General features: G+C 36.2%; 1 protein-coding gene across 2 annotated transcripts in view; it reads left to right on the top strand.

Moving 5' to 3' along the window:
• The window catches only part of ASAH2 (N-acylsphingosine amidohydrolase 2), a 64,169-nt gene that overhangs the window by 29,325 nt on the left and 19,897 nt on the right, over positions 1–14,947 (top strand). Inside the window, exons 7-12 of one of the 2 annotated variants that reach the window (XM_050805557.1) lie at positions 1,830–1,950; positions 5,379–5,504; positions 7,178–7,264; positions 9,075–9,179; positions 9,308–9,389; positions 14,141–14,256. In XM_050805557.1, coding sequence (XP_050661514.1) covers positions 1,830–1,950; positions 5,379–5,504; positions 7,178–7,264; positions 9,075–9,179; positions 9,308–9,389; positions 14,141–14,256 — 637 coding nt within the window. The remainder of the gene's footprint in view (positions 1–1,829; positions 1,951–5,378; positions 5,505–7,177; positions 7,265–9,074; positions 9,180–9,307; positions 9,390–14,140; positions 14,257–14,947) is intronic. The other variant, XM_050805559.1, reaches the window with a different exon arrangement.

The following is a 14,947-nucleotide window of genomic DNA, read 5'->3' as shown; positions in this document are numbered from 1 at the left end:
CTTGTTCTTTTGATGGCTGCTAAGTATTCCACGGTGTATACATACCATATTTCCTTTATCTGGCCTATCATTGATGGGCATTTAGGTTGATTTCATGTCTTGCTATTGTGAATTGTGCTGCAACGAACATACGTGTGCATGTGTCTTTAGATATATTTCATTCAGAAATATTTCAGTGTGTATCTCCATCAGATAAAGACTTTAAAAAATAAGTAACTCCAATCATTTATTACAACCAACAAAATTAAAATTAATTTCTTAATATGATCTGACACCCAATCTGTGTTCGGTCTTCCCTGATTATACCAAAAAGTCTTTTTTTGTTGTTTCAAATAGTTATTTTGTTTGAATCAGACCACAAACTACATTTGTTGGCTACATGTCTTAAGTCTCTTAATGTATAGCAGTTCTCGTCCTTTGTTGCCATGCCATTTACTTCCTGAAGAATTTTAAAGTTGATAAATAAATATGAAAACATGGATTTGTGGCTCCTTTTGAATAAATGAGAAGAGCTGGCAGCACTGGTTTATACTCCCATAAGGCAATACTTGGCTGGAGCTGAGTAAAGGCTGTGAACTTTAGACACTGCAAGTTTTCTACAGTCTACACCAGTCCCTATTGTACCAACTAGTATGACTCATTTGTGTTGCCTGCCTAGCAGCGCCAGTGGGCTTTGAGCAAGCCACCTCAGCCCTACGTCTGCTTCTGATAGGCAATAAGAACTGATGCTTGAAAGATGATCTTAAAGTCCTAAACCCTTTCTAGCCATTAAGTAGATGCTTAGTTTTGTGCATTACATTGCTTAGGTAGGCATGTAAGCGAAAACATTTAAAGATTTTTCAACGAAGAATTGAATCAACAATTTTTTAAAAAAAATTCTAAGTTAACCTGACACTTTATGAACTGGCATCTCTTTTCTTGAGCGTTCCAGTTAATCTGCTTTACTGCCTTCCACTCTGTAAATATCCTTTTCACCTGTGTGAGGGTTTGAGCCTACAAAGACCACTGGACACAGGGTCACAAGACCCAGACTTGAGTCCTGGGCCTCTATGAGCAGTGGACCATTATTTTGCTTCTCTGGGTCACCTATGCAGAGTAGAGGTAAAACAGCCTGTCTCTCAGAGTTGTTGTGAAGTTCAAATAAGGTAACAGATGTGAAATTAGTTTGTAAACTGTATAGCTTTATGCTTAAACAAGGTATTACTAGGCATAAGGATATACTGAATTATGCATCACATCCTCTTTCACGCCTCTGTGCATTTACCCTGCTGTTTCCTCTCCCTGTAATGCCCTCAGGAATTAATTGTTAGTCATCTGTGGTCCCTAAACACTTTATGCCTGTTTCTTTGCAACGTTTGTCACACTGTGTTAAAGCCATTTGTTCACATCTATGTCTTTGGTGAGATTCTGAAAGTAAACCACAGTTTATTCAGTGCTTGGCATACAGGTAACCCTTAGTAAATGTCGGATTAGATAGATTTAAATAATTACTATCTGTGTGCCTATCTTGAAGGACAAAGTCCGTGTACATACAGTTTTTTAGGTATGCCATCTGGTAACTGACCAGTCTAATGATGATGCCAACGATGAAATAGTCATGAAAATGGAGTTCTGTATTTTTAATTCAAGAAAATGATCAGACTTCTTGAGTACATTTTTTTTTTGCATTGTATTTTTAAGCCCATGAACAATGAAAGAGTCTAGATGTAGAATGTCTATCATTTAAAAATATTTTTTCCTGCTGGAGAAAACTTAAGCTTCCAGTCGTAGTTCTTGGCCTCAGTTCTCTGGTTCTCCTGATTAACTTAGAGCTTCTTGCTCCTTTACAGCTGGTTTGCCATCCACCCAGTCAGCATGAACAACAGTAACCATCTTGTAAACAGTGACAATGTGGGCTATGCATCTTACCTGCTTGAGCAAGAGAAGAACAAAGGATATCTACCTGGGCAGGTGAGAATTTATATCATTGAAAGTTTCATCTGGATTCACTGAGTATCATCATTCATGCTGCATTCAGAATAGGTGATTCAAATCTCCAGAATAAAGTGTCATCATCAATCTCACATATTGATATGCTTGGATAGAGAGCATTTACCATCCTCCCTAACGTGGAAAGAAAAATAAAAAATGAGTACTAATCCATTTGCTTTTTGTGTTACATAGTCCTTGTATTAAGTGCTTCATAAAGTTATTAGTTGAATAAGGAAGGGCAAAGTTCAAGATTTTTGTAATAACAGTAGTTTTTGATTAAACTGAAAATATGACAAACTGTTGATATTTACTTACTTTCATTTTTAGAGCTATACAGGGATTAAGCACCATTTTATTTTTATTTTTATTTTTTTGAGACAGAGTTTCACTCTATCACCCAGGTTGGAGTGCAGTGGCATGATCTCAGCTCACTGCAACCTCTGCCTTCCGGGTTCAAGCAACTCTTGTGCCTCAGTCTCCTGAGTAGCTGAAATTACAGGTGCAAACCCCTACGCCTAGCTAATTTTTGTATTTTTAGTAGAGACAGGGTTTCTCCATGTGGGTCAGGCAGGTCTTGAACTCCTAACCTCAAATGATCTGCCCGCCTCGACCTCCCAAAGTGTTATATTACAGGCAGGAGCCACTGCGCCAGGCCCAAATTCGGAAGACTATATAATGGGATAAGAGTCCCAGGCCCTTACCTACAATTAATATTCCCTTACAAAGATATTAGCTTCCATTAACATTCAGCCTGATCATTTAGCTCTGTCTTTGTTTTGTGTTAGCAGAATAACTGAGACTGGATAATTTATAAAGAAAAGAGGTTTTTTTGGCTCATGATTCTGCTGGTTGAAAAGTTCAAGACTGAACAACTGCATCTGGTGAGGGCCTCATGCTATTACCAATAAAATAAAAATTTTCTCAGAATATTGTACATAAATAATGATGGAAAACAGAAGAGGAGGCCGAATGCAGTGGGTCACACCTGTAATCCCAGTACTTTGGGACGCCGAGGCAGGTGATTCATGAGGTCAGGAGTTTAAGACGAGCCTGGCCAACATGGTGAAACACCATCACTGCTAAAAATACAAAACATTAGCCAGGAATAGTGGTGTGTGCCTATAGCCCCAGCTACTTGGGAGGCTGAGACAGGAGAATTGCTTTAACCTGGGAGGCAGAGGTTGCAGTGAGCCAAGATCGTGCCATTGCACTCCAGCCTGGGGTACAGTGTGAGACTCTGTCTCCAAAAAAAAAAAAAAAAGATTAAAAAAAGAAAAAAGAAAAAAGAAAAAAAGAGGAACTAGGATTTGCAAAGAGATCATAAGTGAAAGAGGAAGCAAGAGAGGAAACACTGAGGAAGCCAGGCTGTTTTTTAGCAACCTGCTCCTGCAGGAACTACTGCAATCCATTCCCTAGAGAGTGAGATGCCATTCACCCTGTGGGAGGGCATTATTCTATTCATGAGGGATCAGTCTCTTCCTACTAGACTACAGCTCTCAACAATGCCACATTGGAGATCAAATTTCAGCATGAGTTTTGGCAGGAATAAACCACATCCAAACCAAAGCAAGCTCCTTTGTTGGCAAAACTCACTCTATTTTCTCACTTTAGCCTGCATTTTAGAGAAAAGAAGAGATTTTTCTATTTATGATCACTGCCTGAGTGCTAGGCACTATGAAATAAATTATCTTTTTAGTATCAAAAAAGATTTATATCTCTAATACTTAGTTATCTCTTTCCCGAAGAAAATTCGGGGCATTTAAGGTAGAATAATAGAGTGGTGTGGTTGGGTTGAGGCAGAGACCTTGCATGGCTCTAATTAGGTTGAATAGAGAGAGAAAAGATACACCGAGGGCAAGTCCAGATGGTGTGTTTAGTTTCATTGTGCAACAGGAAAGTCTGTATTTGCTTTTTCCTGATTAAGCCAATAGCATATTTATTTTTAAAAGGCAAATGGATCTCTGAGCTCCAGATAAAACACAATAGACTAGATTGACTGGTCAGCATTTTATAATTTGTTATTGCACACAGTGTTTCTGGTTAAAATATTTCTGTTTGAGGCATAATTTGAAACTCCCACTTGAAACAGCTTTGTTGATAATTCGAATATTTTCAGTAATAATATGTACACCGATGGTAATGTGAGCCTTTGCAGGAATAAAAAGTTTTCTCAGAATATTTTTTTCTGAATTTTTTTTTTAAATTATACTTTAAATTCTGGGATACATGTACAGAACATGCAGGTTACACAGGTATACCCGTGCTATGGTGGTTTGCTGCACCTATCAACCCATCATCTACATTAGGTATTTCTCCTAATGCTATCCCTTCCCTAGCCTCCCACCCCCCGACAGGCCCTGGTGTGTGATGTTCCCCTCCCTGTGACCATGTGTTCTCATTGTTCAACTCCCACTTATGAGTGAGAACATGTGGTGTTTGGTTTTCTGTTCTTGTGTTAGTTTGCTGAGAATGATGGTTTCCAGCTTCATCCATGTCCCTGCAAAGGACGTGAATTCATCCCTTTTTATGGCTGCATAGTATTCCACGGTGTACATGTGCCATATTTTCTTTATCCAGTCAATCATTGATGGGCATTTGGGTTGGTTCCTGGTCTTTGCTATTGTGAATATGCTGCAATAAACGTATGTGTGCATGTGTATTTATAGTAGAATGATTTATAATCCTTTGGGTATATACCCAGTAATGGGATTGCTGGGTCAAATGGTGTTTCTGATTCTAGATCCTTGAGGAATCACCACACTGTTTTCCACAATGGTTGAACTAACTTCAAACTATACTACAAGGGTACAGTAACCAAAACAGCATGGTACTGGTACCAAAACAGATATATAGAACATTGGAATGAAACAGAGGCCTCAGAAATAACACCACACATCTACAGCCATCTGATCTTCAACAAATCTGACAAAAACAAGCAATAGGGAAAGGATCCCCTATTTAATAAATGATGTTGGAAAAACTGGCTAGCCATATGCAGAACACTGAAACTGGACCCCTTCCTTACACCTTATACAAAAATTAACTCAAGATGGATTAAAGACTTAAACGTAAGACTTAAAACTATAAAAACCCTAGAAGAAAACCTAGACAAATACCATTTAGGACATAGGGATGGGTAAAGACTTCATGACTGAAACACCAAAAGCAATGGCAACAAAAGCCAAAATTGACAAATGGGATCTAATTAAACTAAAGAGCTTCTGCACAGCAAAAGAAACTATCATCAGAGTGAACTGGCACCCTACAGAATATTTTATATCCTCTTTTTATTGTCTGCAAATGATTTTGAATAATTTACCAGAGTGGATTTAATGTTTGCATTTCTAATGGCAGTCATTACAGGAAATAGGAAAGAATAAAAGGCAACATGGTATTTCTTTTGTCAGGGGCCATTTGTAGCAGCCTTTGCTTCATCAAACCTAGGAGATGTGTCCCCCAACATTCTCGGCCCACGTTGCATCAACACGGGAGAGTCCTGTGATAACGCCAATAGCACTTGTCCCATTGGTGGGGTAGGTAATTATGGCACATGAAATCTTTGTTTTTGCATCTCAAATACATTTTCTATTTGAATATTTACAAATACCTTGTCTTCTAGCATACACTGGCCTAGTTCTCCCTAGCATCTGCTCTTCTCAAAAACACCTGTCCAAACCCACTAAATTTTAATTGAGTGAAGTTATATTTTTCCATTTGAGTGACTGTTAAGTTTTTTGAATGATGAGACAATTCAGTAACTGTCAGAGATTAACTTTACCCTTCCCCAAACTTGGACAATCTGAAACATTTTGCTTTGGCATTTCGAAAGTCACAAGTTTGTACTAAAAACTGCCTGCCTGAGACATTTCTCGTGGATTATAGTTTATAGGATTTTTCATATAAGACCAAAATTCCTTTTCCTTTTTAAAAAATTACAAGCAAAAAAGAATTGCTGTAAAAAATTCAAATAATGTGGAAGTGCAGAGAATAGTAAAAAGTGAAAGTCCCTCTTCGCCTCGCTTTCCTCTATACTTTGTTCTTCCCAGAAGTTACTATTCTCATACCTCCTCCTATGTATTTATCTATGCATTTATAAACAACATTTTATGACTTATTCATGGATTTTGAATTTTGTATCCAGAACTTCAGTTTTCCACTTAATTTGTCTTAGAAACCTTTCAATGAGTATATCCAGATCTGTGTGATATGTTTTAAAGACAACAAGTAAGGCTATACCATCATTTATTTAACTCACACAATGTTGATTTGGCTTTGTTTTCAACTTTGACATGAGTAGTAGATGCTATTTTTTGGGTTCTTATTCTTTGTGTTTGTAGAACATTTGTCCTGTGGTAATGCTTTTTTTGTACACTATTTCTGGGATATTTATTCCATCCCAGTCAACTCTACCCAGTTGGGTTAATACCAGTATTAATAAAGATATTTTTTTATCGACTTTTTAAAGCTCCTAATATACTAAAGTCTTAGTTTTGTCAAAATAGTACAAACTTTTCCTAAAGTTTATCAGTTGTCTTTCTGTCTTATTTATGTCTTTTGCCTCCTATGGAAATTTAAGATGTTTAAGCTGTCCAGTTTAACTAAGCTTGTTCTAGATAACTTTCAGGAGGGTCTGCCCATACCCTCATACTACAAAATATGTTTATCCATATTTTCTTTTAGTAATTTTTTGATTCCACTTATAATATTTAAGTGCTTGATCAATCTCAATTTTTTCTGACATAAGAAGTAGGAAATAGGGCCAGATTTGTTTATTGATTTTTTTCCCCAGAAGTCCAGCTAGTTCTTCCAATATAATTTTAACTGAGTTTTAGTTTAAGGTGATCATGAGTAAGAATCAGAGGCAAGAACAAGCAAGTAGAAAGATGTGCAGTCAATAGAAAGACCTGGCTTCCAGTCTTAGCTCAGATATGAGATACCTGGATAATCACCAACACATCTTTTAACCTGAGCCTCAATTTCCTTATTTTTAAAAGAAAGGCTTCAGAATAGATAATTTCTAAAGACATTCACTGTTCTAATTCCAGGTATGATTTTGTTTTTGTAGTCTTACTTTGAAAGACTACCCAAAAAGAACTGCTAGAATGTGGTTTTAAAAATCTATTTGCTTAGATTCAGTTATAATTCTTCATTCCTTAACATAATTATTTACTTGTCCAAGAATGCATCCTATCTTATTTTGTTCCAGTCTAACATGTGCATTGCTAAGGGACCTGGACAGGATATGTTCGACAGCACACAAATTATAGGACGGGCCATGTATCAGAGAGCAAAGGTAAGCCATGGGCCTCGCTCCTTTCATCTTCATTTAAAATTGTCCTTTAAAATCCATTGACGTGGTTCATTAGGAAGTTGAATATTGTAAAGAAAACAGCAAATGCTCAGGTTGTGCTGGGGAGTCTGGAAGAGGTCAGCTTGGGAGGTGGCCTTTGCAATCCACACAGGAGCCTCTGTCTGCCTGCTCAGGTCTGACTTCTTATAGGAAGTACATTTAAAACCAAGTACTCAGGAAAACATTCTATTTTAGAATGTCTAGAAAACCAGAGTGCTTGCTTCAGACACTAGGAAGATAGACTATAAGGTTTTCAATTTCTTGTGGCATTAGATATGACCAGATTGATTCAAATTCTCAGAAGTCTCTAAGGCCTTTGCTTGCCTAAAGTCATCTAGCTATCTCTTAACTTTTCCTCTGGTGACAAGAGAAAGCTGAACCATAGAACTCCAGTTCTTGAAACTTGGATTTAAATTAGTTCCCGGTGTTCTTCAATATGCAAAGATCATCCATCTATTCTTTTCTTTTTGCACAACTTTTTGATGAAGAGAGAATCTGGTCTCCATTGAGATTACTATGAATTACTCTGACTTCCTCCCCCTCCTAAATTTTATTTCCAATTTTGTCCCCATATTTTGTTTCAGCTCCTATGGAGACAGATTTCTAGGCAAAAAGACAAAAAAAAAGAATCTCAAACTGAGATGCCCTTGATATGATTAAATCTCTTTCTTTTCATAGCTTATTCATACCTTTGCTCTATGTGTGTGTGTGTGTTTAAATAGTTTATTCCAAGAGTTCTAAAATCTTTTAAGAGCAACTAAAGAAGGACAAAAGCACCTTTAAAGAACAATCTGACACAAAATTGGTAGCAACAGCCAGCCTAATTGCTGCAGTTTCTTTTTAATTACTGTGGTATTATCAGTGGATTATTCTAAATTCACAGATTCTATTTAGGGTGTGCACCCGTGACACACTTTAGTGTCAGAAATTTTGCTCCCATTCTGAGCCTGAGAGTCATAGAGATTTGACCCACATTCTGCATTCTCTTCTCAGTAAGGCACAACTTAATTAGGAGCGGCAGGCTGCAGCTGGTCTTGCTGATGACTTATGAGAGCTCTCATGTGGCTGTTGAAACTGGGGTGGGGACAGAGTGGAAATGAGCTAAGTGTCAGGCAAGAGAACATTTGATGAAACAGGATTTGCCTATGTTATATAATATGAATTAATACAAACAAAGAGTTTTTTAAACATGTTTTGACTCATGTTTCCCATAAGATTGAAAAAGCATCAATTGACCATATTAAAACACAAAAGCAAAAGCACCAAAGAGTGGGTTGTGGGTGGGTGAGCTGCTGCAGACAAAGTAGGGCTTGAAATCCTCCAAGCCTCCCTTGGCCCCAACCTGCTTCAGGACTCAAGTATTCTGAAAGGAAGACCCTACAAGAACACCCAAAAATACACTCTCACTGTAGCAAAGAAAGTAATTTGGTCCAGTTATTCCTAATCTTAAATTTTCTTGGTGATCTTTCAAGTGAGATTGGGGCATTTTGTGCCACAGCCTGTATCACTATAATTTCATTTTCATGGGGAGCTGACACAGGTTAACAGCCTTGGAGACTTCAAGCTTCTGGGAAACTCCTGGGTTTGGTAGAGAGACCCATGTGGTTGGTGGCCAATTCTAAGCAACCAGCAAAACAAAAACTTTGCTGAGAGATGCATTTCCAAAGTGCATCAAATTGGTACTTCCTGAGTACAGTTGGAGATACTCACTTTAGCCTTTTTGCTTGGAATAGTAAGCCTGTGTGTTTTCCAGGAACTGTATGCCTCTGCCTCCCAGGAGGTAACGGGACCACTGGCTTCAGCACACCAGTGGGTGGATATGACAAATGTGACCGTCTGGCTCAATTCCACACATACAGTAAGTGCTGCTGAGGAACACTGGTTATGCCCCAAGGGTGAAGTTTTGGTTTGGTCTCATTATTTACTTTCAGCTTAACTTTCGTTTCTTTATCTGTTCCTTTTATGTTTCTAAAACTTTTCCTTTAGGCAAAAACATGTAAACCAGCACTGGGCTACAGTTTTGCGGCTGGCACTATTGATGGAGTTGGAGGCCTCAATTTTACGCAGGGTAAGGTGAAGTCCAGTGAAATCTATGGTTTCAGCTTCTGAAGCTTCTGGGTTCCGTTCTCTGATCAGGTTTCACTGTAGCCAATACATTTATTAATTTTTAAACTCAAGGTCTGCTGGTTTTCCAGGCTTACACATGACCATGTACCCCCCCAGACCTAAGCAACCACTAATATTTCTGTCTCTATATTTTCCTATTCTGGACATTTAATACAAATGGAATCATTTAATATGTGGCATTTTTTTGTTGGCTTCTTTCACTTAGTATCACGTTTCAAAGGTTCATTGATATTGCAGCATGCATCAGTCCTTTTTTTTTTTTTTGAGACAGAATTTTGCTCTTGTCACCCAGGCTGGAGTACAGTGGCACCATCTCAGCTCACTGCAACCTCCACCTCTCAAGTTCAAGCAATTCTCCTGCCTCAGCCTCCCAAGTAGCTGAGACTACAGGCACCTGCCACCACGCTTAGCTAATTTTTGTATTTTAAGTAGAGATGGGGTTTCACCATTTAGCTAGCCTGGTCTGGAACTCCTGACCTCAAGTAATCTGCCCACTTCAGCCTCCCAGACTGCTGGGATTACAGGTGCGAGCCACTGCTCCCAGCCTCATTCTTTTTTATGGTTGAATAATATTCCATTGTATCAACATACCAGATTTGTTTCAGCCTTCCTCAGTTGATGAACATTTGGGTTATCCCATGTTTGGGTTATTATGAATCTATAAATATTCTATAAATATTCATGTGATTTTTATGTAGGTGTTTGTTTTCATCTTTCGTCTTGGGTATATATCTAGGAGTGAAATTGCTAAATTATATAACTCTATGTTTAATCATCTGAGAAACTGCCATATTATTTCTGAAATATCTACACCATTTTACATTTCTACAGGCAGTGTGTAGGTTTCTGACTTTTTAATGTCTTTGCCAATACTTGTTATTATCTGACTTATTGAATCTAGCCACCCTAGTGGGTGTGGAGGGATATCTCATTGTGGTTTTGATTTGTATTTGCCTAATGATTAATGATGTCAAACAACTTTTCATGTGCATATTAACCACATGTATTTCTCCCCTGGAGAAATGTCATTTACGTAGTTTTCTCATTTTAAAATTTGGGTCATTTTTCTTTTTATTATTGAGTTAAAAGTTTTCTTTGTGTATTCTGTATTCATTCCCTTATCAGATGTGTGACATAAAAATATTTTCGGGCCAGGTGCGGTGTCTCACACCTGTAATCCCAGCACTTTGGGAGGCCAAGGCAGACAGATCACAAGGTCAGGAGATTGAGACTATCCTGGTCAACATGGTGAAACCCTGTCTACTAAAAATACAAAATTAGCCAGACGTGGTGGTACACGTCTGTAGTCCCAGCTACTCGGGAGGCTGAGACAGGAGAATCGCTTGAATCTGGGAGGCGGAGGTTGCAGTGAACCAAGATCACGCCACTGCACTCCAGCCTGGCGACAGAGTGAGACTCTGTCTCAAAAAAAAAAATTTTTTTTCTTCCATTCTGTAGGTTTTTTCACTTTATTGATTGTATCCTTTGAAGCATAAATATTCTTAATTTTTATGAAGTCTAAATTTTCTTTTGTTACTCATGGTTTGGTGTCATATATAGGAATCTTTTTCCAAATTCAATGTCATGAAGATTTACCCCTATTTTCTCATAAGATTTTGATGGTTTTAGCTCTACATTAAGTCTTGGATCCATTTTTAGTTAAACTTTGTGTATCATGGAGGTAATGGCCTGCCTTTATTCTTTTGCATATGGCTATTCAGTTATCCCAGCACCACTTATTAGAAAGATTATTATTTACACATTCTATAATCTTGGCACACTTGTTAAAAATTAGTTGACCCGTGGCTTTCTGTCTGGATTATCAATTCTATTCCATTGATCTGTATGCCTAGCCTTGTGCCAGTAAAACCGTCTCTTGGTTACTGTTTCGCTTCAGATCAGAAAGTATGTCTTTCTACCTTGTTCTCCTCTTCCAAGATTGTTTTGACTTCTGAGTTTCTTGCAGTTCCACAGGAGTTTTAGAATCAGCTTATAACTTTTTACAAAGAAGTCAGCTGGGATTCTGATGGGAATGTCATTGAATTTACAGAATAATTTGGGGAAGTATTGCCATCTTAACAATATTATGTAATCTGATCCATATACATTGATGTTTTAGCATTCATTTAGATCGTCTTTAACTCTTTTCAACAACGTTTTGTAGTTTTAAGAGTATACATTTTGTACTTTTTTGTTAAGTTTATTTCTTAGTATTTCACTCTTTTCTATGCTATTGTAAATGGAAATTTTTTCTTAATTTCATTTTTGGATTGTTCATAAAAATGTATAGAAATACAACTGATAGTTGTATTGACCTTGTATCCTACAACCTTGCTGAACTCATTTATTAATTCTAATATTTTAATGGATGATTTAGGATTTTCTCTATACAAGATCATGTGATCTTAAAATAGAAATATTAATAGTTTTAATTTCTCTTTTCCAATCTGAATGCCTTTTATTTCTTTTACTTGCCTAATTGCCTGGCTAGAACCTTCAGAACAATGTTGAATAAAAGTGGAAAGAGTACACATTCTGTGTTGTTCCTGATAGTATGGAAAAAGCATTCAGTCATTCATCATTAAGTATAATGTTAGCTCTGGGTTTTTAATCCTTTATCAGGTGGAGGAAATTTACTTCTATTCCTAGTTTGTTGAGTGTTATTGTCATAAAATGGTATTAGATTTTTGGCAAATGTTTCTCTCTGTATGTAATTTAAAAATTATATTAATATGTTGTACTGCATTAATCAGTTTTTGTTTAACCAACTTTATATTCCTGGAATAAATCCCAGTTACTCATGTTCTATAACAATTCTTTCTCTATGTTGCTGTACTCAGTTTGCTAGTATTTTGTTGTAGGTTTTTGTGTCACATTTATCGGAGACAATGTTCTGTAGTTTTCTTTTCTTGTGATATCTTTGTCTGGTTTTGTATTAGGATAATATTGGCCTCATAGAATGAGTCAGGAAGTGTTCCCTTTTCTATTATTTTGGAAAAGTTTTGGAAAAGCTAGTACTAATTCTTTGGTTGGTGGAATTCAGCAGTAAAGCAATCTGAGTTCTGTCATTTGTTGTAGGTAGTTAAAAATATGTTATGAATTCAATCTCTTTACTTTTTATAGTTTTTTTTTTTAGATTGCCTATTTCTTCTTGAGTCAGTTTTGGTAGTTTATCTTTCTAGAAATTTTTCCATTTTATCTAAGTTATCTAATTTGTTAGCATACAACTACTTACAGTATTCCTTTATAATTCTGTTTATTTCTTTAAAGTCAGTAGTAATGTTCTCCCTAATTTCTGATTTTAATAATTTAAATATTCTCTCTGTTTTTCTTGGTCAATCTAGCTAAAGTTTTGCCAGTTTTGTTGACCTTTTCAAAAAACCAGCTTTTGGTTTCATTGATTTTTCTGTTGTCTTTCTACTCAGTGTTTAATTGATTTTCTTTTGAATATTGATTATTTCCTCTTTTTCTTTCATTTGGTTTAGTTTGCCTTCCTTTTCCAATGTCTTCGGGTAGAAGTTAGGTTATTGGTTTGAGATCTTTCTTCTTTCTTAATATGGGCATTTACAACCATAAATGTCTCACTGAGCACTGCTGTCACCACCATAAGTTTCAATGTGTTGTGTTTTCATTTTCGTTCATGATAAAGTATTTCCAGATTTTCCTTTGATTTCTTCCTTGATTATTAACTATTTCAGATCATATTGCTTAATTTCCACATATTTGTGAGCTCCCCCCTTTTTTCCTATTATTTATTTTTAATTTCATTTCACTGTGTTTGGAAAACATATTTTGTATTATTTCTACTTTTGAAAATGTATTGAGGTTTGTCTTTTGGCCAACACATGATCTATCCCAGATAATGTTCCATGTGCACGTGAAAAGAATGTATATTCTGTTGTTGTTGGGTGGAGTATTCTACAGATTGGTAGGTCTAGTTCAAGTTTGCTGTTGATCTTCTGCCTAGTTGTTCTATCCATGATTGAGAGTGGGGTGTTGAAAATTTCAGTATTGTTACTGAAATGTGTATTTCTTCCTTCATTTCTGTGAGTTTTCAGTTTATGCTACACCGACATTTATGATTATTACATTTTTCAGATAGAGTATATAGATTCTTAATTCATAGGTTTTATAGTTACAAAACCTTTTTCCTCAGATTATGCATTTGAAGTTTGTTTTTGTTTTTTACTGCTTTTGGTTTTTTTTTTTTTTTTCTTTTTCTTTTTGTGTGTGTGTATGTGTGTGTAGATAATTAAATGGGTATCCAGGAGAAATTATTTCAGGGACCATAAGTCAGACAACTGGTATTGAGAGTTGGAGGTGTCATTTTTAGTTTTCAAAACAGGAAAAAGGTGATTTAGTCAACAATTCTGCAGTTAATTATGTCAAACTGTTTTTATTTGCAACATGGATGAGCAGGAGTAATAGAAACAAAACTTTAAGGATATTGACAAAATGTACTCTGTCATTCTCTTGACCACACTGAAGATCTAATTAAACAATGGCTCATGTCTTAGGCTGCACAAGACATTTTTCCTATTCTATTATTCAAACTGTTTAGAATTATTGAACAGCAACCTTAATAAAATCTCTGAAACTCCTTAAAAGATTGTTGTACAGTATTTGTCAAAATAATGACTTTTTTCAGAGGGTTGGTTCAAGGAAGTATACTAATCGTAACATTTCTAATAGGGAAAACAGAAGGGGATCCATTTTGGGACACCATTCGGGACCAGATCCTGGGAAAGCCATCTGAAGAAATTAAAGAATGTCATAAACCAAAGCCCATCCTTCTTCACACTGGAGAAGTAATGCATTTTCATTATCATAGTGAAATTGTCATATTGTTATTTTTAAATTTGTGAACTGTCAGATAATGAATGGTAGATATCTACTGAGATGGGAGGTCTTAATTTAGATATTCCCATATCAAGTTTTTAATATTAAAAAATGGGTTCTGTGACTCTAAGGAATGAAGGTTATGATTATGATGTATACTGATTTACCTATTGCACTTATGATTAATAAGTACAATAATTAGGACAGTGGGAAAGGCAGAATAAGATGAACATTTATCTTATTCAGAATTTATTAATGTTGGTTCCAAGAAGGGAGCCAGCATCGAATTTTCTGCAGAAGAAAACATTTCAGGTCATCTAAAATGAAACATGTTCATGTCTAAATTTTCTCACAGTTCAGGCAACATTATCAACTACAGCAATTTTCTTTTACATTCCTTTGAAACATATATTTTGCATTCTAAATGTCAAAAGGTCATTTCAATATGCATAAAAAAACTTGGATTGTTGAGTTAGAAGCATTTTAAAAATATTTTGTTCCTAATATCCTATTAACATTCTTGAAAGAAGAAAGAGAGGAAAGGAAGGAATAGAGGGACAGGCTATATTATTCTGAATATGGAAAAGGATAAATTCTCTTGGGAAAAATCTTGGAAAATAAGACAAGACTTGGCAACTGTAAACTTAAAGGGCGATTATA

Source organism: Macaca thibetana, chromosome 9 (genome assembly GCF_024542745.1).
Source record: "Macaca thibetana thibetana isolate TM-01 chromosome 9, ASM2454274v1, whole genome shotgun sequence".
Taxonomy (NCBI): domain Eukaryota; kingdom Metazoa; phylum Chordata; class Mammalia; order Primates; family Cercopithecidae; genus Macaca; species Macaca thibetana.
Note: the sequence above shows the minus strand (reverse complement) of the source record. Positions and strands in the feature narration are given on the sequence as shown.